Here is a 27147-nt window from a genome sequence, read left to right as displayed (position 1 = left end):
GTGGAAGAGCCACTTAAAAAGAAGAGACCTTGTGTCAGGCAGAACTGGAAATGTAAAGTGGCAAGGTGAGAGGGTGAACTCAAAGAGGAATCCTGCACCCAGAATCCTGGAGGTCCAGCAAGGGCAGCAGCCATTAGAGATTATAATGGGGATTGGTGGTGCAACTGTGTAGAGGGAGGGGTTCAGTTCTCATGGTGTATGATAAAGCGCATAGTGTCTACGAGTAACCTTTCACTGCTATTCATAGGGCTCGGTATAAGCAAGAAGAGGGGCTAGGAGGAGATTCAGACTAGCTGGGGAGGGTAGCCAAGGATGGAGTGAGATGCAGGGTAGGTGTCTTCCTAAACAATAGTGACTGCCAATGTTTTTTAGTTTGTCAGTAATGATAGAGGGCTTGTCAGTAATGCGAAGTTGGAATGCTCCCATCTGTTTGGTAACGTGTGGCTGGGTTCTGGAGATAAAGAGTAAAGGAACATTTGGACAGTGGAAGGTTGCCTAAAGGAATTCCAGTAGGCTGTTGTCGGGAGATGCATAAAGGAGCGGCAACAGGGATGGTTGTTTGTGTGGTTAAGGGTCCAAATATGGGGGGGATGGAACTGACATAAGGAGAAAGGTGCCATAAGTAGATGCGGAGAAGTGTGGCAGCCTGTTGGTGTGAAATGTCTGGGGAGTTCTCACCAAATCTATCTAGAAAATAAAGAAGTTCCTCAGGCGGGTAAAGATGAGGGCTATTAAAGGAGGTTCTGAGGTGCAGGGAGACAGGACAGGTAGCCCAGTTGGCCTGTAGAGCAGGGATGGCTGTGTAAAAGCAGGAAGAAAGGGAAACGCATAGCTAACAATTCTTTGCTAGAGAAGGATTGGAGGTAGTGAGGAGCGAGTGGGTGAGATTGATAGTATGCTGGAGGTAACTGGGGAGAGGTAGAGAGTGCCATAAGAATGGGAATGCGAGTAAGAGTGAGTATAAAAGTAAAGAATAGAACTTCATCAGGGCAGAAGTATTGGAAGGTACCCTGCCACCAAAGATCATCTATCCACTCCAAGCAGGAGTCAAGAGTGGCGGTTTGGGGATATCACCAGGAGATATCAGCAGTGATGTCTTGGAGAAACAATGTAAACGGGCAGTGTAAACAAGAGCAGGTTATTTATGAGTCGTTGAGAATGGTGAATAGGAGTATGACTAGACAGAAGATAGTAGGGATGACAAGTTTTTGGGGTGCAGTCCAAGTAGTGGGGGTGACTGCGTAAAGCCCTGTTGCAAAGAGTAGGGTAAGAATGGATAGACCTAATAGAATGAAGGGATGTATTAGGCTCATAAAGGTTATTGTTCTTCAGAAATGTGAGTTTAAGGGAAGTAGGGGAGAGTACTTGCCACTTCCAGGAGGAAGAGGAGATATCGCGCTGGCTGTCTGACGGACACAGCTTTATTCTGGAACGGTGGGGATTAGACACCAATGGAGTGTGGGTGAATAATCAGGCAGGCGTCCCTGCAGTGATTAAACGCCAAGGGAAGACTGTCTTCCCGAGTCCGTGACTGGCGCCGGAGTTTTGGGTCCACGGATAAAATGTGTCTCCTTTGTCTCTACTTTGTCTCTACTAGAGAGGAAAAAGCACTGGAATTGGAAGGACAGGGAGATTGAAGGGTAGCAAGAGAGGCTGGAGAAGAGAGTGAAAAGACCGCTTACCCGATTTGAAATTCGTGAGATGTTCCTTGGGCTGGTTGGTCTGAGGACCTGAGGTCGTAGGTGGATCTCCTCATGGAGTGAGGGCGAGGACAGGGACCGGTCTCCAGAAGGAGTACTCCCGTCCCGGGTCTTCAGTACCAAATGTCACGTGCATCTGTGTGAAGAGACCACCAAACAGGCTTTGTGTGAGCAATAAGGCTGTTTATTTCACCTGGGTGCAGGTGGGCTGAGTCCGAAAAGAGAGTCAGCAAAGTGTGGTGGGATTATCATTAGTTCTTGTAGGTTTGGGATAGGCGGTGGAGTTAGGAGCAATGTTTTGCAGGCAGGGGGTGGATCTCACAAAGCACATTCTCAAGGGTGGGATTACAAAGAATTACGAAGAACCTTCTTTAAAGGTAGGGGAGATTACAAAGAACCTTCTTAAGGGTGGGGGAAATTACAAAGAACCTTCTTAAGGGTTGGGGAGATTACAAAGTACTTTGATCAGTTAGGATGGGGCAGAAACAAATCTCATTGGTGGAATGTCATCAGTTAAGGCTATTTTCACTTTTGTGGATCTTCAGTTGCTTCAGGCCATCTGGATGTATATGTGCAGGTCACAGGGGATGGCTTAGCTTGGGCTCAGAGGCCTGACACTTGCACATAAACTGTTTTTTTTTTTCCAATAGTTTTACATTTAGGAGGCCTAGTTACTTTTAAATTATACAACATTTCTTGCATAATTTTTTATAACATTTTTGTCTTTCACGACTTTCGCAGACAATTCTTCGACATACCTCACCTTTCTGACTTATTACAAACATTTCTTTAAACAACCAGTTAATTTATTTCAGGGCAAGAATTTACCATATAACACTCTTTTTACGTAAATTCTGCCCCCACCCCCCCTTTTTTCCTTTTTTTGAGACGGAGTCTCACTCTGTCGCCCAGGCTGGAGTGCAGTGGCACAATCTCGGCTCACTGCAAGCTCCGCCTCCCGGGTTCACGCCATTCTCCTGCCTCAGCCTCTCTGAGTAGCTGGGACTACAGGTGCCCACCACCATGCCCGGCTAATTTTTTTTTGTATTTTTAGTAGAGACGGGGTTTCACCGCGGTCTCGATCTCCTGACCTCGTGATTCGCCCGCCTTGGCCCCCCAAAGTGCTGGGATTACAAGCGTGAGCCGCCGCGCCCGGCCTCCTTTTTTTTCCCGAAGATGATAACCATTCTTTTCCAAAGCGAACTACTTTTATGTCTGTGGACTAGACTAAGGCCACAAGATTAGAAGTTACTATAATACATGTTACACTGTTAACTTTTAGCAAGCTTTACTTTGTTGAAAACCTTGTAAGCTGGGGATTTTAATTATCCTTTGCTATTAGTAAGACCTTGTTTTGTCCAAATTAACTTAGAATTGGTATAGATGGCTTTTTTTTTTTTTTCCTTTAATTACTTGGGAGGAACCATAGATCATCCTGTCCTGAAGGGAGTTCTTCCTAGGTCAGGTCGGGCCTTTGTATGGTAATTAAGATTTAGATCCCCTGTTAGGAAACCTGCTGGGTTAAGAGAATTTTCAGTAGTTAATGTTAAATCATCCTTTTTTTTTTTTTCCTTAGAATACTTCTGAACTGGTGAGGTGTGCTCACAATGAAGTTTCCTCTAAAAGTTATTTTTTTACTTTTCTCTGTTAGCAAAGCAGTTGCTGCTACAGATTGAATGCATTTGGGCCATCCATGGGTTACTGGGTTACGGATTTTTGATAGGAAGGCCTCAGTGCTTTCGGGATATGCCCTTGTTTACACTGACAACAAAGTGGTACTGGAGTGTTATAGGGTTATGGAGTATACCTTCAATGATCAATTATAGGTTTTAAATTTATCTTGGCTTTTAAAGGAATAGGGCACAGTGTTTTTTTTTTTTTCTTACTACTTGTATATGTATCTCTTTTTTTTCTTTCCCTATTGATTTTCTTTCTCTTTCTCTTTGACTTTCCTTTTGCCTCTGTCTCTTTCTCTCTTTGACTCCCTCTTTGTCTGTCTGTCTCTTCCTCTTTCTCTCTGCTGGTCTTTCCTCGCCTCTGCCAGCCGCTTATGCTGTTGTTCTCTCAACCACTGTTGGGGCGGGCGGGTGGGGAGTCTAAAACCAGCTGTAACCAAGTGTCTATGTACCGGAACTGGTTTGGGTACCCTGGCTTACAGGTTACCTTGTGCCATACCTTTGAAACAAGGGACCTGTCCAGGCTTGCTTCTGATGGTTAACCTACCTCTAATGCTGGCCAGTGTATCTTACACAAAGTTTTAAGTTTTCCTGGTGTCATAGTACTCCATAGTCTTCCTTAAATCCTTTCTTGAAATTTTTCAGCATAGTTCCTAGTGGGGTGGGCTTACATTGTGCTTGACCCATGCTTCTTCGAGACAAAACATCATGCTCACCCTACAGGCATACCACAAAACAAAGAACAGGTAAAAAGGGCACACACACACTTTTACAGTTTACACCAAACCAGAATCAAAACCAAAATCAGAGTATCAGGAAATCCAAGCCAGGTCAAAACCAAAACCAAAATATCACGCAATCCAAGTCAAGTCAAAAACAAAAACCAAAGTGCTGGTACAGGCACGCCGTGGGTAATCAGGCCACGCTTCCACTCAAATGGAGTGGGCAAGTTCCAACGACCAGCCTTACCAAGTTTCAGATGTCCGGACTCCAAGTGGCAGTTCCTTCCCGGTGTTCAGCCACTGCGTTGATCCCTCTCGGGGGCCTGCCATGCGCCGCTCTGGCCAGGCATTCCACTGGGGCAATTGCCTACCTGAGAGCTCTCTCAGGATCCGCATCACTCAAGCTGGCTGGAGTCCCCCACAGGGATGCTCCATAGGGCAGGCCTAAGCCGCCTAAGGGGCTGCCTGGACCATCCGTTAATCACCTCAATTCCTGGTCAGGTAACCAAGAAATGTAGCAGGACAAGCCACAGACAAAACCCCTCAGACAACGAGTTAAAGAAGGGCTTTATTCAGCCGGGAGCTTCGGTAAGACTCACGTCTCCAACAACTGAGCTCCCAGAGTGAGCAATTCCTGTCCCTTTTCAGGGCTCACAACTTTCAGGGGGTCCGTGTGAGAGAGTCTTGATTGATTGAGCAAGCAAGGGGTACATGACTGGGGGCTGCATGCACCAGTAATTAGAAGGGAACAGAACAGGACAGGGATTTTCACAGTGCTTTTCTATACACTGTCTGTAATCTATACATAACATAACCAATTAGGTCAGGGGTCGATCTTTAACTACCAGGCCCAGAGTGTGGCGCCAGGCTGTCTGCTTGTGGATTTCATTTCTGCCTTTTAGTTTTTACTTCTGTCTTTGGAGGCAGAAATTGGGCGTAAGACAATATGAAGGGTGGTCTCCTCCCTTAAGAGCACTGAGAGATATTTCACAGACAAGGAAACTGAAGCTTAGAGAGGTCGAGCCTCTTGCCATGGCTGTAGAGCTGGCAAATGGGAGAGCCAGGACCCACACTCAGGCTCGTCTGGGCTGGGCTGTGTGTCGGCTTTGTTGGGTTCCAGAGTGCTCAGGGCGAAGGAGCCCTTGGATTTGGTCATTAGGAGTCACTCATGGACCTGTGGCAATGGGGCAAAGATCGTAGGTTCTGAGGAAGTGGCTGTCCTCTGGGTTGAGGTTCTGTTGTGCTTCAGGGCACAAGTAGCAGTGATCATGAAGGAATACTGGGGAAGGTAGGACCCTTTTAGTAAGTTTAGGTGTGAGGGGAAGCACAGCAGGGCTGAAGGCATTTTTTAAGGGCTGTGGAGCACCTGAGCAGGGGCAGCCTGGTGGAGCACTTGCTGGACCCCGGGCCCCTCCAGCCTCTCCAGCTTCCTCCTGCTTTGGCCCCAGGTTGTTTTCCCATACAACCCCACCTCCTCAAAAGGGCTATCCCCAGCGTATCCCGCAGAGAGGGTGATTAGGTGTGACTTCTGACCAAAGTTGCTCTGGGGGGGGGGCGGGGGGATGCACTTTCCTGGTGCTTGTTTTTCCAGCTGGAAACAGGATTCCTAATGGTAACGGTTGAACTTAACGAAGGTGATGGGATGAGAAAAATGCAGAATGCAATATAAATGCTAATCATGGCTTGGATTCTTACTCAGCTCGAGGCTCAGGTTTTCTCCGGCCACCTCCCCAGTTTATGCAACCTTCACACTTTATGTATCAAATCAGAGGTGTTTTCCTTCAGCACACTAGTGCCTGTGCGCATGGCTAGACTTGAGTGGCTTTACCTAAGAAAATGGCCCTGAGCTGTCATTTTCTTCCCAATATTTATCACTGGAAGTTTGGTTCTAAATTGGAATTGCCTGAACATACAGGAATAACTGAAATAGCTCAGGGCCTTCTCAGTTAACACATGAACAAAGTCTTATAACTATTAATGAAAGGCAAATAATTTGCACATACAATAAGGTCCTTATGTTATTTTTATTTTTTTGAGACAGGGTCTCACTCTGTCACCCAGATTGGAGTGCAGCGATGCAATCATAGCTCACTGCAGCCTCAAACTTCCAGGCTCAAGCAATCCTCACACCTCAGCCTCCCAAGTAGCTGGGATTACGGGTGTGCACACCTAATTTTTTCAGTCAGGTCTGGAAGACAAGGAGATAATGATCAGTTGTGAAGATTTTCAGGTAAATCACCACCAAGGTAGGGCTGAAAGCAGAAAGAACTCTGCAGCAGGGAACTATCCAGGGAGGCGGGTATGAGTGGGAGTGAGGACGCATAAAGGGTTGGGAGGGGGCAGGTCAGGGTTGGTGATGAGGCATCCATGGCAGAAACAGGACCTGCAGGGTGAGGTGAGGCTGGCGCGGGGCAGACAAAGTGAGTCTTCCGGTGCAGGCGAGCATGCCTCTTCTTCTCGCTGTGGTTCCAGACCACAGGTTTCTCGCCTGGAAGAACCTTTCCTTTTTGGAAGAGAAAATGCAGTTTTCCCCCTAAAGGGGCATTTTTAGCACTCAAACGTCAGTGGGCTCCTGGAAGGCTTACTGTTTCTCTCTTACCCCACAAGTGGACTCCTGGGTGAAGTTAGTTAGCTCCTACCTGTACTCCTGTTAGCTGCAGCCCTGCTGTTTCCAGTGAAGTCATTTCAGGCGGGCATGGGGGACTCTGAGGCAGAGGTGTAAGCGTTTCAGTCCCAGATCGGCTACAGGGAGTGGCGCTCAACTCCACTGTGGAGTCGCCAGGCTGCTGTCATTTTGTCCAGAGGAAAAGTCTACCACCTCACATTCGAAGGCAGAGCATGTTTTCTGTGTGCACAGTCTGAACATACTACTTCATGGGTGCTTCTAAAGGACATTTCCACAAATGATTCCCAAAAGCCTAGTTGATGTCTATGTGCCATAAATAGAAGCTCTGCCCCCAGAGAGAAGTGTTCTTTAGCAGCAAAACTCCAGTTTATTAAGACAGGTATGACAAGTAAAATAAAATTCACTTTTTTTTTTTTTTTTTGCCTCTGCTAGGCCAGTATATTTCTGTACAAACAAGATAATGTAAGATTTGACAGTTAAGGCTTTGAAGCACAGCATACAAAATGAAACAATTGAAAACCCCTTCATAAAAATGGGAAAAATTCCCAGGCCAAAGGAAAAAAAAGCCGTCACAGAAAGAGACTGACACTCGACTCCCCCCTGCTGAGGTGTGGCCAGTGAGTCTGGGTCCTGCTGCGGTGTGGCCAGTGAGTCTGGGTGTGAGCTGCCACCTGACGGCCAGCTCTGAGTTATCAAAGGAGCTCAAGTTGAAGACGTCAGCAAGCCAGCCCCTGGCCCCCACACCCGTTCATAGGCAGTCAGAATGGCAAGCCAGCCCCCGGCCCCCACGCCCGTTCATAGGCAGTCAGAATGGCAAGCCAGCCCCCAGCCCCCACACCCACTCATAGGCAGTCAGAATGGCAAGCCAGCCCCCGGCCCCCACACCCACTCATAGGCAGTCAGAATGGCAAGCCAGCCCCCGGCCCCCACACCCACTCATAGGCAGTCAGAATGGCAAGCCAGCCCCCGGCCCCCACGCCCGTTCATAGGCAGTCAGAATGGCAAGCCAGCCCCCGGCCCCCACACCCACTCATAGGCAGTCAGAATGGCAAGCCAGCCCCCGGCCCCCACACCCGTTCATAGGCAGTTGGAATGCAGATCTCGGTGGCAGGTGGCTCTGCACAGTCCAGAGTGATAAAACAATCACAGATGACTAAATGCCAGGGACTGTGTGAAGTCAGTTACTGCCTGCAGTCTGGGTCACTCTGCCCTTCATCAGACACTGTGGCGGCACCATCACAGTGAGGAGAACGGAGCACAGTTCCTTCCGTGCCTCTTGCCAGCGCTGCTCAAGGTGTGCATGGCTGAGTCCTGGACACGCATTTTGTATTTTTGTAGCTCTCACTCCTTAGGCCCAATTTCAGGTTAAGTCGTTAACTCATTTAGAATGAATATTAAGGATACTGCCTCTAACATATCAATAGCTGTGCTGAGCTGTCTAGGAAGAGAAATTAGTCCAGAGAGGTCCTAAGTATCAGAGCAGATTTTGGAAAGAAAAAAGGCAACACTTCAGTGAGAAAAGCAGTACAAGATCCGGGCTCGGGGACTCTCTTCCCTCTTTCCGAAACATAACTGGTTTTGTATGCGCTCTGAGTCCTAGTTTTTATGTCTTGGCTGAGAACCACAGAGAGGACTAGATATTCATACACGTGAGAGCACACTGAGACTGCATGTTTATTTGGCATAATGCTAGAAAAAAGTCCCCAAAGAACTGCCAGAACCAGGCCTGTGACCAAGTTTACGGTCATCTAGTTTCTCTTATAATTTCAAAATATCAGATCAGAAGAATCTTTGGCGATTAATCCACTCTGCATTTTACGTGTGAGAAAACCAAGGTCCTGACGGTGTCCCTGGTCCATGTCCAGTGCTTTTCACAATGAGGCTTTTGGCTCTTACCCTCTGAAGTGGGGCAGTGACTCATTGTGAGGGTGTGGGTCAGATCTTGTTAGTTTGATCTTAAGGCACTCACAAAATGTCCTGATTTTTCTTGTCTTTGTGAGAAGACAAAAAACAGTCTGGTAGTTTTTCACATCATCTTGGGAACCCAGAAATATATGTAAAATACTCAGAATTTAAGGGAATGGAAGAAAGAAGAAAATGAGATTCTCTTTTGTGAGTACAGAATTGGAAAAAAAAAAAGGGGGTGGGCAGTGCCAGAGGTGAGCGGGCACAGATCATTACTGGGTGTGTGGCTGAGCTACGTGTCTCCTGGAACGTAAACAATGTTGCTTTATTTCCAATTTCATCTAATCTTCATTGTAATCTCCCAATGAACGGTACTCATAATATGATGAGAAAGTTTCAGAACATGTATATACATGGTTCAGAAACAGTTTGGCTTTCAAAAAGCTGTCAGCTCATGTAGCACGCCCTGGTCTTGAATTTGGTGCTATGCTGACAGCTCTCCTTCTGAATGCAAAGGCACCAGTCCGTGATGAAGTCCACGCCGCAGACGAGGCGAGAGGAGTCTTCTCACCAAAGTCATCCAAAGATAGCTGAGGAAACAATTCTATCTCATTTGTCGATTCCGTTTCAGCACGGCAGCTGTTTTCCACACTGAGACACAGCTGGCGAGCAGTATCTCTTCTGGGAACTGAGATGCCATTTCAGGAAGAATTTCACTTTCTTTAGTTTCCATGTAACTTACCAGAGTGTCTCTCAGGCTGAAAAACCAAAAAGAATAAGAGAGCATTTAAAACAGTCTCCTCAGCACTGTGGCTCATGTGTGTAAGCCCAGCACTGTGGGAGGCTGAGGTGGGTGGATCAGTGGAGCTCAGGAGTTCAAGACCAGCCTAGGCAACGTGGCGAAACCCTGTCTCTAGCAAAAATACAAAAATTTGCTGGGCACATGGTGGTGTATGCCTATAGTCCCAAGCTACTCAGGAGGCTGAGGTGGGAGGACCACTTAAGCCCAGGAGGTGGAGGCTACAGCAAGCTGAGATTGCACGACTGCGCTCCAGCCTGGGCCACGGTGAGATCCTGTCTCAAAAAAAAAAAAAAGTCTCCCATATAACATAAGGGGAACAATTAGTCCCCTCATGTCACTTTTTCCTGTTGTCATCAGCAGAACCAAGATGCTCGTTAAGACTTAAAATCCTACACCGGGTGCAGTGGCTCACACCTATAATCCTAGCACTTTGGGAGGCTGAGGCGGCTGGATCACTTGAAATCAGGAGTTCGAGACCAACCTAGCCAACATGGAGAAACCCCATCTCTACTAAAAATAAAAAAATTAGCCAGGTGTGGCGGCGGGCGCCTGTAATCCCAGCTACTTGGGAGGCTGAGGCAAGAATATCACTTGAACCCAGGAGGTGGAGCTTGCAGTGAGCCGAGATTGCACCACTGCACTCCAGCCTGGGCAACAGAGTGAGACTCCGTCTCAAAAAAAAAAAAACAAAACCCAGAAATCCTGAGGAGCAGTTTCAGGTCAATGACCTGAGCTCCTGAACTGGGACTAGCATCCTGGGTTCAAGGCTCTGGTGCCTGACTGCTGCTTCCCACATGCAGTACACAAACACGACAGAAGTCCACGGAGCAAGCCCTGTGCTGGCCCCTTCACATGACTTCAGGCCCTCTAGCAAGGTGAAGTTTATTTACAGGGTTGCATAAACAAGGCCTCCCCATTCAAAAAACCTTGTATTCTATTACATGTTTCACATTAACAAAGACTGGAAATTCTCTAGGAAAGGGATCTTTTTTATCTACATGAAAAGCACAGGCTAGTAAAGACTTGTTGAATAAGTTGAAAGAACATAAATGTATGTAGTATATGCCACATAGCATAATGGAGGAAGATAGCAAATAGGAAACATATTGGTGAGGAAGACTGGAGTTTGATGATCTAGTCAGGAAAACATCAAGTTAAATCCTTACTTTACACCTAAACATAAACTGGTGAATAAAACAAGTATGTGAAAGCACAAAAAGAGAGAGGACAGGCCGGGCGCAGTGGCTTACGCATGTAATCCTAGCACTTTGGGAGGCCGAGGCGGGCAGATCACTTGAGGTCAGGAGATCGAGACCAGCCTGGTCAACATGGTGAAACCCGTCTCTACTAAAAATACAAAAAAATTAGCCGGGCAGGTGCATGCCTGTAGTCTCAGCTACTCGGGAGGCTGAGGCAGGAGAATCGCTTGAACCCAGGAGGCAGAGGTTGCAGTGAGCTGAGATCACACCATTGCACTCTAGCCTGGGTGACACAGCAAGAATCCATCTCAAAAAAAGAAAAAAAAAAAAAAGGCTAGTTTATAATCCTGGGATAAGGAAGATCCTAGTAAGTGTTTTTGTATAGAAACCCTTTTAGGAAAATTCTGTCAGCTTTGACTTCATAAAGTTAAAGGCTGAAATAGAGCACTGTGGCACACGGCATAGAAGATGAACCCCTGTTCTATGCAAAGAGCTGTCACAACCATCACGGAGACAAAGCGCAAGAGAAAAAGATATTAAGAGGTAATTTAGGCTGGGTGTGGTGGCCAAAGCTTGTGGATCACTTGAGGTCAGGAGTTCGAGACCAGCCTAGCCAACATGGAGAAACCCCGTCTCTATACTAAAATACAAAAAATTAGCTGGGCATGGTGGTTGGCACTTGTAATCCCAGCTACTAGGGAGGCTGAGGCAGGAGAATCGATTGAACCCAGAAGGCAGCGGTTGCAGTAAGCCAAGATTGTGCCACTGCACTCCAGCCTGGGTGAGAGTGAGACACTGTCTCAAAAAATAAAAAATAAAGGCAATTCAGAGGATGATATACAAATGGATAAATATAAAAAACACGTTCAGCCTCACGGTAAATGGAGAAATACAAGTGAAAATGAGATACCATTTTGGCCATTAGATTGGCAACTATGTAAAAGATGGATAATATCCAATGTTGAATATTCTCATACACTCTATACATTGGTATAGCTTTTTCTATTCTTTTTTTTTTTTGAGACGAAGTCTCCCTCTGTTGCTCAGGCTGGAGTGCAGTGGTGCGATCTCAGCTCACTGCAATCTCCACCTCCCAGGTTAAAGCAATTTTCCTGCCTCAGTCTCCTGAGTAGGTGGGACTACAGGCGTGTACCACCACGCCTGGTTAATTTTTGTATTTTTAGTAGAAACACAGTTTCACCAGTTGGCCAGGCTGGTCTTGAACTCCTGTCCTCAGGTGATCCACCCACCTCGGCCTCCCAGAGTGCTGGGATTACAGGGTAAGCCTCCACACCCGGCCTAGGGTAGCTTTTTCTATCAAATTTAAAGTGTACCTCTCTTTGACATAGTCTACTTGTTAAAAGTAGAATATATGACTTTTAGGCTGGGTGTAGTGGCTCACGCCTTTTCATTCTAGCACTTCAAGAGGCCAAGGAGGGCAGATCACTTGAGGCCGGGAGTTCGAGACCAGCCTGGCCAACGCAGTGAAACTGTCTCTACTAAAAATACAAAAATTAGCCAGGCATGGTGGTACACGCCTGTAGTCCCAGCTACTTGGGAGGCTGAGGCATGAGACTTGCTTGAACCCGGGAGGCGGAGGTTGCAGTGAGCCAAGGTTGCAGTGAGTTGAGATTACTCCACTGCACTCCAGCCTGGGTAACAGAGCAAGACTCTTGTCTGAAAAAAACTTGTGTAATTGCTTAAAGAAAACCCAGTAGAGATTAAAACCAAAAAGCCAGTCCTCAGGTCCCCTGGTAATGGCAAAAAGCAGGAAATGGGATCTTGTGGTAAGAAATGAACCATTTTTGTGTCTATAGAAGATCACAAGAGAGAGAGCACAACATTGTGTCTGCCCCGCCCTGTAGGTGTGCAGATCCATACCTCCACTCAGGGTTGAAGCTCCCCTCGGTTTGGGGGTTCTTTAGTTTCAAGATTATCATTTCGTGCAGCTCTAGCAGGAAGGCGTCTAGGCCAATCTGATTTAGGAATGTGCTGAGGAGCTTCGCATTTCCCGGGCTCAGATCCACTTTGTACCTTGAACTGATTTCCCCAAATGGCTCCTAAAATGACGGAAGAGCAAATGAAGCATTAAAGCTTGCAGGGAGAAGGGAGCGCAGTCCCTCTGTCCAGTGGAGAGGAAGAGACCAGACTTACTTTCTGCAGCCGCAGCAGCTGTTCAGACTTATGAGCAGACAGGAACTGCCAGAGGGCAATGGTGTGTTTTAACTGGCATCTGTTTAAGGCCTGCAGAAGGAATAGAATTCCTGAGTGGGGGCTGAGGTCTCACACCCGCACTCGTGTCGTGCACCAGGGAGCCTGAGTGCCCTCCACACAGGCATTCTTCTCTTCGTTCTGCCCTGTACTCATGTGATCTCCCTCCTTGTGAAGGCCATCTCTGTCCTATCTACCAGTTCCCTCCTGCGGCACCTCACAGTCCGCTCACATCACGCGGTTTGCAGGGGCCTCATGTACTCAGTCACATTTGGGCTCTATCTAGACTGCTGGCATTTTTAGCGCGTCTGTCTCTACTGTCCCTGGTGTGTCCTGTTTATGCTGGACTCACTGGGTGTGCAGTTGTTCTTGTCTCCTCATCCTTTTAAGGAGCGCCTAGAGTGGCACTCCCTGAATGCTCCTATCCCTTGCAGGAAGCAGGAGACCAGGGTGAGGGGCTGTGCTGATTTCCTTTTCGGTGTGAGACCCACCTTTAACACGTGAGTCGTCTGATCACCCATTTTCAGGCTGTCTTGAGTATAGACATTCAGGTGCATGTTTGGATCCCCACCAGCTGTGCTCAGAAACCCCAGAGTGACTTCTACGATAGACAGCGCTTCACAGGCATCGCTGTAGGACTGCAGCTGTCCACTGATGGCACTAATGACCAAGCTGGGGAGAGGGTCCTGGGAAATGAAAAGCAGGAGAGGGATGTCTATGGGCTGGGTTTCTGGTGTCTCACCACCTGGTAAGAGAGCTGAGCCCCTTCACTGCCCAAGCCACATGTGGGGTCAACTCTAACAGTTGACACTTGGGCGCACTGTGTGCAGGCAGTTCCTGGAGGTCATGGAGAAGACACACAGGTCTACCTATGCAGACAGCAGGAACAAACCGGTTCCATGGACTTTCCGCTTCAGCAGGCATGGCCATGACATCATTCCTAAGAATCGAACCCACAAGATGTCAATTTGCTTTTACTCTACAAGAAAACTTGCTGATTTGCTGTCTTGCTTGCCCTCTGCAAGGGAGCCCCCTGGGGTCCTCAGGGAGGCCGCAGAAACCGTGGCTCACAGCAAACACCCGGGGCAAGGCTGGAGTAGGCCCAACATGGAGGAAACACACCGAGAAGGCAGAAAGCCCCGTGCACAGGATCAGGTTTATCGGGATCACCTGCGCCATTTTGTTCTTGATGTCCATAAAGAGATGTTCATAGTTCCAGTCGTGTCTGTATACCAGAGTAGGTATTCCCTAAATTGGGAAAGAAAAGTTTTTTAAAATTAAATCCATCATGGACATTTCCAGCAGATGACAAACAGAATCTGCAGCCAGAACACTCCAGCGTAGTGCCACGCTGCCCAGTGTATCCCTTGGCTAAGAGCGTCCCTCTCTGTCATTAACCCACCATCTATGGAAATAGTAACACAACTGGGAATCCAGCGGAGTCCCCACAGCCAATTACATGACAAGATATTGTCACATCAACGTGGCCTGCTTCGCTACAGGAGGCGCTAGGGCAACAGGTATTTGTGCATATCCCATTCATTTATTCATTCAGCCACTAAAGGCACAGACCATGCACAGGCAGTCACTCTGCCAGAGGACACGGCTGTGAGAATGAATTAAAAACCGCCTTTGGGAGGCAGAGACGGGCAGATCACGAGGTCAAGAGATCGAGACCATCTTGGCTAACACAGTGAAACCCCGTCTCTATTAAAAATACAAAAAAATTAGCCGGGCCTGGTGGCGGGTGCCTGTCGTCCCAGCTACTCGGGAGGCTGAGGCAGGAGAGTGGCATGAGTGAACCCAGAAGGTGGAGCTTGCAGCGAGCTGAGATCGCACCACTGCACTCCAGCCTGGGTGACAGAGCGAGACTCTGTCTCAAAAAAAAAAAAAAAAGCCGTGGGCTCTCACAGTTTCTGGCCCAGTTGCGGGTGGTACCGTACATAAGTACAGTAGATTTGACTGCAGCTGGAAGGAACAAGTGCGTCCAGTGAAAGAACAGAGATGGGGAAGTGCCTGCTGTGTGGCTCCAGTGCGTGAGATCACGGGATGCAGTTCAGGGAAATGGGCTAAGTGGCTGGAGGCAGGGCTGGAAGGTTGGGCTGGGCCGAGCTACAGGGCCTCCCATACCAGACAACAGAGTGTCGGCTTTATCCCATATGCTGTGAGAGGCCAGGCAGGGTCATCCGGCACAGGGTGAAGAGAGCCAGATGTGGGTTTAGGCCGTGGACTGAAGAACCTGGAGGTGGGCACCAGTTAGGAGTGGCTAGCAGTCCAACGTACAAGATGCTTCTAACTACAGAGTGGGTTTTGGCAGTCAGGTGAGGACACACAGAAGGCACAGCTAATGGCACCTGCTGGCAGGTTACCCATGGAGGCTGAAGGAAGAGGGGCTGTGGGGGTGGTAGTGCCATTAACTGGTAGAATCAAGACCTCAACAGTCAGCTGGGTGCGGTGGCTCACGCCTGTAATCCTAGCACTTTGGGAGGCCTAGGCGGGTGGATCCCTTGAGCCCAAGAGCTCGAGACCAGCTGGGCAACGTGGTGAAGCCCCATCTCTACCAAAAAATATACAAATTAGCCGGGCACCGTGGTGCACACCTGTGATCTCAGCTATTTGGGAAGCTGATGTGGGAGGATCGCTTGAGCCCAGAGGTAGAGGCTTGGCACCACTGCCCTGCAGCCTGGGCGACAGAGTGAGACCCTGTTTCAAAAAAAGGCCTCAACAGTTCCTTGGGGGACTGCGGTGCAGATGGCCCTGCAGGAGAGCGTTCAGGAGAGCCCTGCGGCCCGGAGATACCGGTGGCATGGTGGCCTCGGGAGCTGCAGGTGTGAGGGAGGAGACACAGACCAGACTGCAGGGTGAGGTGCTGCTTCCCTCTCGCGAGAAACACACCAAGGGCTGCTTGTTCACAACAGACACACCGACAAATGAGCAGCAGTGGCAGGAGTCAGCCCTACCTTGAGGCTCAGCCGGGGCTTGCCCTGGAGGAAGCGGCTGACGATCTGCCGCTGAATCTTCTCCAGATCGAACTCCTGCAGGGTCTCTCTGCCCTGCTCCATCTGGTACTGGCAGTTGGAGAGAATCAGTGGAGTCAGGTCCCGCTCCACTTCGTAACTGATGACATGCAGGTCAGTGACCTCGGCGGCATCCACGGAATAGCTGAGGGGCAGAAAGACAGTGCTCAGCGTCCAGGCCGGGCATGCGGACCAAGGGCTCTACGTTGCAGGGAGCCGGCTCCTATTTCTCACAGTTGGAGCAGAGGAAAACCCTACCCAAGTATGGGGCAGGTCGCTGGTGGGGGCGGCTGAAGGAGTGAGTGTCTGTTAGGGAAGGGGCTGAAGCTTGCTTATGTCTGCCCCACTGGGCTTAGGGACTCCGGGCTGAGCAGGCGCCACTTCCTGGTGGCTCGTGCACACACCTGTTGTTTCCCTCGGAGAGTTTTTCCACGGCGTAGACAATTTCATTGTGTAGGTGAATCAAGTAGCTGACGAGAGCAGTAGCACAGAGGCCCAGGCCCCGTCGGCGTGGCAAGAGGATCTCAAAATCAGCGTCCAGATCCAAGTCAGTGCTGCAGTAGGCTTTGGGTAGGTTGATCTCGCCTTTAAACGACAGGGTTATGCTTAAGCAGAGAGGAGTTCCAAGTCCTCAGAATCTAGGCGTGGGGAGGAGGGATGCAGAAGCCATCAGCTCCACACAGCCGGGAGCTGGGTCTCGGTTCTGCCCCATCTCGTATGCTGATAGAGTTTCAAATGCTTTCAGCTTCCTTTTGATGCCATATTTAGGGACTGAAGAGGACTGAGGGTTTATTTTCCTGACACTATTTTACTTATCCAGACACTACCATCAAAAGAGACACAAGTTAAGCATTAACAGTGCTGGCCGGGTGCAGTGGCTCACGCTTGTAATGCTAGCACTTTGGGAGGCCAAGGCAGGTGGATTGCCTGAGCTCAGGAGTTTGAGACCAGCCTGGGCAACATGGTGAAACCCTGTCTCTACGAGGGGCTGAGGCAGGAGAATTGCTTGAATCCGGGAGGCAGAGGTTGCAATGAGCCGAGATGGTGCCACTGCACTCCAGCCTGGCGACAGAGCAAGACTCCATCTCAAAAACAAAAACAAACACAGTGCTGTGTGTTGAGAGGTATGGGCCGAGTCAGGCTGATGAGAAGAGCTTTCAGACCAGGCTGTCCTGGAATGCTTAGTGGTACAGGGGACAGGACACTAACCGTTCGTCTCAAGCGATCTCCTCAGTTTGTTCCATGTCGACAGAAAGACTGTGATCCTGTTCTGAAGTAGCTGCCTCAACCCATCTGTTGAACAGAATACTTTATAAGAACCGTATGATAGCAACCCCCTGAAAGGGCCAAACCACCCTAGTTACGTGCTCTGCCGAGAGCCCATCTTTGCTGCTTTGTGCAGTCACAAGCATGTCTGAGGTGCTGTTTGAAGCAGTGAGCTGAGTTTGAGGAGCGAGAGAGGGAGGTGCTTTTCAGCTGTGGCGAAAGCTTCTAATATGTTTTTGGGGTTCAAGCACCCTTCACCTCATGGTAAAGGCTTAGGCTATAGAGCACCCATCAGCGCCTCCTCCCCTGCACCCCACCCTGTCCCCCTATGCAGTGATCCTTTCGAACCACCAAACACGGGACAGTCCTGGTCTTGTCAGAGCAGAGCCGCACCTGAGCTGTGCTTGCTGAGGAAGCCTCTGATGGAGTTGTATTCAGCTTGCGGGACGTTCTGGAACTGCTTCACTAGACCCCTTTGCAAGGCCAAAATCTCAGGCAGGAACTTTACCAGCCTCAGCTCTGCTTCCTGGAGAAGGGAAGACCACCCGGTAACAATTTTTATTTACCTAAAAAATGTTATTGGGGATACAGACTTTGAGACTGGCTGCGAGACTTGTATTTGTAGCTTAATCTGGTCAGTGTCATTTCCTGTGATGCAGCATCGAGCTTGAAAACAGGAAAAGGGCTTCCCGCAAGTTCTTCCCACAAGTCTACAGACAGTGCAGTGTGTTAGAAATGGAGGGCGGAGAAGAGGGAGCCCAGCCTCTATGGAGCTGACACATCAGTCGTGTCCACCAAAGGCTGATGAAGGAAATCTGTCCCTTGGGCCCATGTGACTGGCTGGGTACGGAGAGAAGCTGCTGAAGGAAGAGACCCAGAGCTTAGGCAGCGAGGGCTGGCCTTATTCTTGGGTGTCCTTCCAAAGACCTAGGATCTAAGCATCTTCGATGTAATGAAACTGCATCTCAGAGAGAGACCACAGTATTGACAGGAAGTCCTTCCTGTCATTATGAACTCATCCTCCTCAACTGATAAACAGAAGTTCCCAAATCATCTTCATCCTTGCTAGACAGCAAATACTAGTCCATGGAGAGAAATGATTAGACAATCTATTGTGGAAAATGAAAGTGCGAATGGATGAAAGTTAGTATATTTCTAATTCCAACAGATGTGACCAGTACACTTGACTGCTCCCCAGTACCCCACCACCGCCAGCACACACCCACTCACTCCCATCTTCCATCTACGCCTCGATGCTTAGGCACAGGGGGGAGTTTTGTTTGATCTGCCCATGCTCCAGCACTGTGGACAGAGAGGAACAGAGTGGCTAGGAAAGAGCTGCATCCTTTTCTGTCTGGCTGAGTGATGAGGGGAGGTCCTCTCCTGGCCTCCAGCTTCCCAACAGGTCATTGCTAATCCCAACCTGGGTGTGTATTTCGTCTGTGACTTTACGCTTCTGGCAATCTTAAGGTTTGATATGTACAAAGATCTCTAGCCCTGAGTCTTCTGCTACATCCTATTCAAAATCAAAGCACTGAAATAGTCCGTTAAGAATGATTATACTATGTAAAAGCCCAGGGCCTTCAGGTCTACTAGGGAACTCTGCACCGAAAAAGGGAGGGAGCCACAGTAAGCCAGAGGTACCTTCTGCAGGAAATGCCAGAGGACGGGCACTCTTTCTTTGCCATTTTTCTGTTCCACAATGTGCTGGAGGTACTCAACTGTAATCCTTTTCCTGCAGCTCCAAATCTTAGAGCAATGGACCACACTTTTCCGGGGCAGGTGGTGCAGGAAGGTCACTGGGTCACCATATATTATTTTGGCCACAGGGTTAGAGCTGATACGCTTATCTTGGCTGATGAGATCATTCACGGTGGGAATGGTTTTATCTAGATGCTGGATGGAGAAAATGAAAAAAAAATTCTGGAAGTGAGGTATTGCTACAAACAGATTGTAACACCCAGTAACTCCACCAGTGAGCATCTGCATATAAGGGCATTTGTCCCCTGCTCTGAGCATGTAATCAGGTATTCCCTTTGATCTTCTAATTTCAGTGTCGTTTATAGATGTATGTCTTCAGAAACCTATATTACTGTTAGTAACATTCTGGCTGCTAGATGAGTAATCTATGATGGTCAGTTCATTTTTAGTGCGTATATATGTGATAGTTTATTTCTCTACCTCGTACATTACATTCTGCTGTAAAAAGTAATGGAGAGAAAAATACTGCCTGCACTTGCTGGATTCCCAGGAATTCCTCGGACTGACTTCATGACCAGCTGCAGGAGGGAAGAGCACTTGGGGACGGGAGGAGGATGGAGTGACTCGAGGTGGGGAGCATCGGAATCTGGGGCTCAGCCAAAGGCTCTTGCTGGCACCTCTACGAGGGGCAACAGGCAAGGAGCATTCAGCGGACGCCGGGACCCTTCCTTTCTGGACAGAGGAGCAACACAGCTGTCACCACTTACTGCTTACCTCCAGTTCAGGAGAAATCACAGCTGCGATTTCCTTTTCCCAGTTGTTCCTCATTTCTTTAGTTGACAATCTTGTGTCAAAATTTATAAACCCTACAAAAAAACTCCAAATGTGTAGGTTACCCAAGGCACAAAGAATACAGCAGTCTGCGTATAATAAACCCTAAATAAGTGTTTAATAGAAATAACACTCGTTTTCAGGTAATAGCTTTCTAAATTAATCTAAGTATTTTGAAATAGTTCCTGTTGTTATCACCAACTTAATGATCTTTTGAAGATAACGTCAATCTCTAAAAATTCCTCTACCCTACATAATCTTAGAACCATTTTGAAAAAAATTACTGAAAGAACAGAACTTAAGCTCCAAAGCCCAGGGAATAGTAAGAGTGGCCCAGGCTACCGCCAGCCATGTCAGCTGCTGCCACCCAAGCCCTGAGGCAGACCACACAGATGCAGAGTGCTGCGGGAACTGTCCACCTGCTTCCAGGATTCTGTCATTTCATCAGTGTGACTGTGGGTGCGCTCACCTTGCTGAAATCCCACCAGAATAAGAGGCTTAAAATAAAATCAGATTGTTCAAAATGGAAAATAGGAATGCCAGTTTCGGACAAAGAAGTACCTGAGGTGGGAGCAGATTTTCTTGTCATGGGGCAGGACTTTTTATTGCTGTTATTGTTATTACTTTAACATTGTCCTCACAATGGTAATTGTGATTTTTGCAGATTAGCAAAGGAAAATCACTTTTAATTCCACCACTCACAGATTACCATTTTACTAAGTTATCTTACAAACCTTTTCTTTCTGTATGGATTTAAATTTTTAAAATAGAAAATTAGCTCAGTGAATACAATATTTTATAGCTTTTTTTTTTTACATAACTGTGGACATATAAACATTTAATAAATCAGCACACAACTATGATGGTGATTGATCCTTTGACACACATGCTCTGTGTGGACAACACGTGCTCCCAGCATGGTAAGGGAATGACCTACAGGGCTGACTTGAGAACTGAAGACTCCCCATATATCACTTGTGTGCAGACGCTCCTGAATACTGCAGGTCTTAGCCAGGCAGGGGTGAATGGAGGGAACAGAGCAGCTCCTTCCAGCCTCTGGGCAAGCAAAGTGCTTCCTTTTTCCAGCTCCAGGCATCGCCTTCCCTAGACACGGTTTTCTCTCTGTGTGTTCTCTCATTCTTTCCAGCAACAGCACAGACAGAGCTCAGACTGGCTGTGTGTGAGGTGGCCCACAAGACAGCGAACCTGCTTGCGCTGCTGTTGTGCTGTGTGATCCCCGCCCAGCCCTTGCCCCTTTCCTCACTTTTGCTAGAGAGCTGGTGCTGCTCTTGGAGAAGCCTGCGCAGGACGAGGTGGACCACGCTGATGGTCTCGTCGGCACTGTGTCCCAGCATCTTGGCCAACTGCTCCAGGTCCTTCAGGATGTGCTGCTGCAGAAAGCCTTTTGGATCCCTCGCTGGAGGCTTAATGATGTTTATCAGAGCCTGTGGGGGCAATGGAACAGAGCGTTCAGCGGGGATCTGGTTTGTAGAGAAGATGGTGAGCCTGGTAGAGGCCATTGGGAGTTAGAGGCGGCAGGCGGTTTCTAAGATGAAAACTGCGGAGTGATCCAGGTGTGATTGAAACAGGTGAAAGGAGGCTAGCAAGCGGAACAGCTGCTGGCTTTTCTGTTATTACAGTGAGATAAAGAATTTTCAGATTGTACTGTTGGCCATCTTGGTTATGCAGTGTGCTCTTTCTTCCCTAGCTACAATGAAGACACAGGTAAAATAATGATGTCAGCCTCTCTACTCCCAGATGTGGACCAAAGACACAGAGTGTTAATTTGAAGTGGATTTTATATAATCTGGGAAGTAGTTCCCCCCATACCATCATATGCCACAGGGGGAAACATGAAGATGTATAACTTGGATATTACTTTGTAGACTAATTATCTCCAAAACGCATAGATGGCAGCTAGGACTCGAGACAAAAGGACTCCCTGGGAAGAAGCGAAAGCAGGTTCTTGCTAGAGTAACTTAGCACATTGTTTGGCAGCACTGGATTATACCTGGGAACTCTGGGAAGCTCCCAGAAGCAGAGCCAAGTGAGTGAGTAGCCGGATAAGGATGAAGACCACTGGGGACAGCCCTCGGTCACATGTCACCATGTCTCTCTGCTGCGGGTTGCCTAGCACATGGCCGGTCTGCGTTCTGTCTGCGCTGTCGCTGGAAAGAACGAGAGAACACAAGACAGAGGCTGAGGCTGGCCGCTTCGGCACGCTGCACATTCTCAGCACTTGGAGTGAGACTCACAGCTGAGAAGAGAGTTACGTCAAAAGTTCTTGCTGTTCCACAAAGCCTGGACCATGTTCCTAAGAGTCACTCTCATGACAGACTTGCCTTTCCGGCGGACCAGACCGCACCGCATTCTCAGCGTCAGGTGGCTGTGCTGTGTGGTATTGATGCTGATCCCCGGGCAGGGTGTTAGGACACAGGCCCGGACCCATCTTTTCCACTGAAGTCTTTGTCAGGAGAGGAGCGGTTAGGCTAAGAACAGCTAGAGTTTGGGAGGACAGTTGGCATCCCATGGGTGTCCATATCGTTCTCATTTCCCCAAAGGAAAAACTGGGATCTAAAGTCCGGCAGACAGGAGATGCAGTGTGGCAGATGCTCTCAGTGGCAAAACTATTAGAGGTTGGAGGACACTGTGATAGTTTCTGGAGATAACATGAAAGTATTTTAAGCTGTGACTGCAGGGAACAGTCAGAATGTGAGGCCCCCATGCAGGTCCCACTCACTCTCTGAAAGGAGCATTTAGAACCACATTCATCTCAGCATAGGATTGTGGGATCGGATTTGTATCTGGATTCTGAAGTCTGGTATTTCATAAGACTATGTCTCTTCATTTTTCTCAAAAAAAAAAAAAAAACAGAGAAAGCTAAGATTGCTGGCAAGTGAGATGGCATCTGCTGAGACAGACGGATGCCCAGGTTTTGGTCCTACAGACATAGATGTCCCCGTGAATTAGATCATCTGTTTATCTCATGCATGTTTCTACAGAAGGTGCACCCAAGGCCCAAAAGGAAGGCATCTGTATTCATATTAACAGCTGTTAATCGGTAGCCTGCTTTGCGTTTCAGGGCCCAGGGAGCCAACAACAGATCAGATGCCTCCCTGCTGCGTGACTGCTGGGACTCTGGCATTGCTATTCAATATAACACAGGGCCACATGTACTGGAGTAATTAGTACTATCTTGAGTATCAGTTTATCAGCTGGAATAAAAACAGCCCAACACCCCAAGGTTTGAGTACTTAGGAAATAGAATCCTGACCCACATACTTGACCAGATGAAAGCCGTCCTGAGGTTTGTGGTTAGTGCCTCCAATCGGTGCATGGCAGTCAATGCAGGTGCTCTGTTCCATCGGCTGGCCACACTAGGGTGAAGACAGGGCACTAGAACCACTTCTGGAGCAGTACTGTTTTATTCACAAATGCCATCATGCAAATGACACCTCCTTATCACCGGTGGACGTGAGCACCCTCGGATTGTCTGTCCCAGTGTGTGCTTGTTTCGGGTGGGTGGAGAACCCATGGGGACAGGGTAGGTACTCACTAATGTTGCACATGGGCAAACTGGAACTGTTTTTTTAATAAGTGAGACAATTTAAGCTTTATTCCCAGAGTGACACTTTATAGACAAATACATAAAATTCAACCTTTCTTTCTTGTATTCAGCACTTTTTCCATCCCTCCATCTATCACACTAGCCTGTGGCACTTCATGATCTAATACCAAGAATACTAGAATAGCTTCCAAACTGACTTCCTTATGTCCATTTTGGACTTTTTCACATATTAATTTTTATGAGACAGAGCCTCTGTCCTCCAGCCTGGAGTGCAGTGGCACCATCACGGCTCACTACAGCCTTGACCTCCCCAGGCTCAAGCAAAAGCCTCCCAAATAGCTGGGACTACACGCATGCATGACCCTGCCCTGCTGATGCTTTGTATTTTTTGTAGAGATGGGGTTTCAACATGTTGCCCAGGCCAGTCTCAAACTCCTGGGCTCTAGCAATCCACCTGCCTCGGCCTCCCGAAGTGCTGGGATTACAGGTGTGACCTACCACACCTGGCTTGGACTTTTCTTATTTAAAAAAATCTAATCATATAATCTACTTCCAAAGGCTCATTTTTCAAAATCAGATATTGTGCCACTATATACTGAGAGTCACAGCTGATAACACACCAAACCATTTACAGAATTTCAGAGCTGAGAGCATTCTTGGACAGAATCTATTTCAATGTCCTCATTTCATGGACAAAGAAGTGATTGAAGCTCAGAAAAATGAAGTGTATGTAACAGTTTTTATCCCTCCGTATCTCTTATATACGTTATTAAATGACATGCATCAGGCTGGGCACAGTGGCTCATAATCCCAACACTTTGGGAGGCTGAGGCAGGAGGATTGCTTGAGCCCAGGAGTTCAATGTTTATAGTGAGCTATGATCATGTCACTCTGCACTCCAGCCTGGGCAAGAGAGCCAGACACGTCTCAACCAAGTAAGTAAGTAACATTAATAACTAACTACCACGTATCAGCTCAACCCACCAGCCTCTTGCTCAGCAGGTACAGATACTGCGTATGGAGGGCTCTAGGCTAGATGCTTGGGAATCCAGAGAGGAATAATCAACAGTTCTTCCCCCATGGTGCACGGTCTACACATGGCTTTTTCCTTTGGCATCTGGACCACACCTCCTCTGAGGGCTAATAATGCAGCCTGTGGTCCAGGCAACACCTTGCCATTCTATCAAGACAAGGCTCACTGACCCCCATGCTGCAGTGGCTAGAAAGAATGGCTAGCAGCAGTTCCCAACCAGTAGCAATTTTCTTTCCTAGGGGACCTTTCTCAATGTCTAGTTTTAGCTGTCACACTGGGAGGAGGGGGTGCTCCTGGCATCCAGGGACTCGAGGTCAGGCATACTACCAGACAGCCCGCAGTGCACAGGACAGCCCGCAGTGCACAGGACAGCCCGCGCTGCAGAGCCACGTCCACAGTGCTGAGGCTGAGAAGCCCTGGGCTAGAAACCCTTAGTGCCATTGATGTTGCCCTGCTCAGAGCACCCTGGGCACTCCTCGGTGAGCCTGTGCTCTCCTGGAAGGCCGAGAGCCTCACTCTCCTGACCCACAATCCCCCTCCTCCAACCCAGGAGTGTACACCACCCCTCAAACCCTATCTTAAAATACCAAGACTCACCTCTCCCACGGAGCAAGGATGGCCATTGGGACAAGCTGTGAAGAGAACAGGACACACATTGGCTAATGAGGTTTCACCGAATGACCGACATTGAAAAGGGAAAGCTAACTCTCTACTCTCTGGCCCTGACCACAATATGAGAATGAGTGTCCAGAGCATCCCACGCTAATTTGTTAAGTTATATGACACCTGCCTGAAGCTTAATAAATGTATGTTGTCAGTGAAAAATGTCCGAGTCTAATTTTATTACTTTTATCAAGTAAAGAGCAATTAGAATATAGGCCCATACCAGGGGTACCTTTGGAGGCAAGGTGGACAGGATTCTAGACCTTTCTATTTGATTTTTTTTGTCATGAGCGTATTTTATAACAACTTTAAAAACTAGTTTTAAAATATTTACTTGGGGAACAGCAAAATTTACATGTCATGGGTTATATGAGTCAGTCTCCCAGTTCTATATTTCATATATTTCAGAAGAGCTTTGTGTCAAAAACTTTGTTTTGTGGTGGGCCTTTGAATGCGTCTCTGATGTGGTTCCCAGTCCCTCCCTTCTCCCAAAATGGCATATTCCAGAGAACAGAAGTGCATCACAGAGGGCCTTTTCCACACGACAAAGAAATGAAATGGTTTGGATCATCTAGCCGGCGGAGTACCAGCTCCTTCAAGCCATTCATCTTCTGCAGATGCCACCGGTAGAATGCAGGTGGTTTTGGACCCTGAGGCACAAACCACATGGACCCCAAGTCGAACCCAATGCTTCATAGCATCTGGACACCCTTTGAAGCTGAAAGGAGTATGGGGTCATCCAGACCCCAACACTTACTGTACCAGCGGACTCTCTCCAGACCCTCCCACCTCCGAGCTTGAGCCAGCAAGTCTTCAGGCATGGTTGGAAGAAAAGCATGCTGGAAAACAAGAAAACAGAGACAGCTCTAGATAAGCGAGCTTGTCACCTGGGTGCTGCTGCTCAGCAGGAGGCCTAGAGGAAGAAAGGGAACTCTGCTTTCCTTCTACTGGACCTCTCAGGCTATCTGTGAAGAAAACAGAACAGCTCCCTGTGAAATAACAAAGGGCAAGGCAAGTCTGTCACTATCTTGTGTGCTCAAGAATGAAGTAACACAAAGGCAGAGAACTGAGAGATAAATATGCTCAAGAGTTCCCACAGCTGCAGCTCGGTCTCTACAGTGACAAGCTCTGGCGGGGGGTGGGGTTCCAGTGAAGGCCGATGGAATTGTGGTCTACTCTTACCGCCATGTTGGCTGGGGAGAAGGCCAGATTCTTTAGGGGCTCCAAGAGTTTATTCTGTCCACACAGAAGGATGGCTGCAGCATGAATGGCCATTTCTGTCACCGCTCCCTCAAGGTTGCTGTCACTGGGGCTCGCCCTGAACAATGGCAGAGAATTGTCCACGAGCGATGTTGCAAAATGGCTGATATCAGGAGGTGAAAGGATCTTGCATTCGCCAATGAATTTGCTCACAGCTTCACATTGCTGACAGGAAAAAAACTTAACATTAAGATGTATCAAAGAATATTGTGTGGATTGCTCTTAGGCATACACTGACACCAAATACACATCAAATATCAAGGTAAATATGGAGACATCACCACCATTTGAGGGGGAAATTTTTCAGAGAAGAGAATTGGGCATATACAAACACAGCATCCACATACGTAAGCATTAATTTTGATACTCTATTTTGTTAAACATTATCTTATGTTCTTGGCTTTAGTTTTCATTATAATTCTACAAGCTTTGGGTTAAACAGAAAATAGTTCCTCCACATAACAAGGTTGAAAACCTCTATCCTAGATAAAAAAATTATGGCATGATTTGTGTTGATAACTTTCATTCAATTCAATAAAATCCCTCCAAATACTGAGACTTTGAACACAGCCCTGCAGGCGGTTACTCACCTCTGGCGTGGGGTGGAGGCTCGCATTGTGGGATCTGTACAAAACAGCCACCTCCCTAAACAATGTTAACAGGAAGTAGGCTGACTGCTGGCTTTGGGTCTTGCAGGCCTGCAAAATCAAGGGTATCAAGTGAGAATTTAAAAGCTGACTGCTGGCTTTGGGTCTTGCAGGCCTGCAAAATCAAGGGTATCAAGTGAGAATTTAAAAGCTCAACACATCTTTTTTTTTTTTTTTTTTTTCGAGATGGAGTCTTGCTCTGTCACCCAGGCTGGAGTGCAGTGGCACGATCTCGGCTCACTGCAACCTCTGCCTCTCGGGTTCAAGCGATTCTCCTAACTCAGCCTCCCGAGTAGCTAGGATTACAGGCACACGCAACC

At 48.0% G+C, this 27147-nt stretch overlaps 1 protein-coding gene and 1 long non-coding RNA gene across 7 annotated transcripts in view; one reads left to right on the top strand and one right to left on the bottom strand.

The window, feature by feature from the left end:
- The window catches only part of LOC129462103 (uncharacterized), a 41032-nt gene that overhangs the window by 8221 nt on the left and 5664 nt on the right, over positions 1-27147 (top strand). The window lies entirely within an intron of this gene.
- Positions 7069-27147, bottom strand: part of RNF213 (ring finger protein 213) — a 133237-nt gene continuing 113158 nt past the window's right edge. For all 6 annotated transcript variants that reach the window (XM_063617268.1, XM_063617267.1, XM_055241778.2 and 3 more), the window contains 18 exons: positions 26771-26878; positions 26103-26345; positions 25678-25759; positions 24855-24889; positions 22939-23033; positions 21668-21824; positions 20921-21101; positions 19600-19691; positions 18769-19020; positions 17518-17650; positions 17068-17151; positions 16263-16443; positions 15802-16003; positions 14012-14089; positions 13333-13527; positions 12785-12874; positions 12512-12690; positions 7069-9387 (listed from right to left, as the gene is read on the bottom strand). In XM_063617268.1, coding sequence (XP_063473338.1) covers positions 9234-9387; positions 12512-12690; positions 12785-12874; positions 13333-13527; positions 14012-14089; positions 15802-16003; positions 16263-16443; positions 17068-17151; positions 17518-17650; positions 18769-19020; positions 19600-19691; positions 20921-21101; positions 21668-21824; positions 22939-23033; positions 24855-24889; positions 25678-25759; positions 26103-26345; positions 26771-26878 — 2541 coding nt within the window. In that variant the 3' untranslated portion in view covers positions 7069-9233. The remainder of the gene's footprint in view (positions 9388-12511; positions 12691-12784; positions 12875-13332; positions 13528-14011; positions 14090-15801; positions 16004-16262; positions 16444-17067; positions 17152-17517; positions 17651-18768; positions 19021-19599; positions 19692-20920; positions 21102-21667; positions 21825-22938; positions 23034-24854; positions 24890-25677; positions 25760-26102; positions 26346-26770; positions 26879-27147) is intronic.

The sequence above is a fragment of the Symphalangus syndactylus genome, chromosome 14 (assembly GCF_028878055.3).
Source record: "Symphalangus syndactylus isolate Jambi chromosome 14, NHGRI_mSymSyn1-v2.1_pri, whole genome shotgun sequence".
Taxonomy (NCBI): domain Eukaryota; kingdom Metazoa; phylum Chordata; class Mammalia; order Primates; family Hylobatidae; genus Symphalangus; species Symphalangus syndactylus.
The sequence above is the reverse complement of the archived record's forward strand: the minus strand, read 5'-3'. Positions and strand labels throughout refer to the sequence as shown.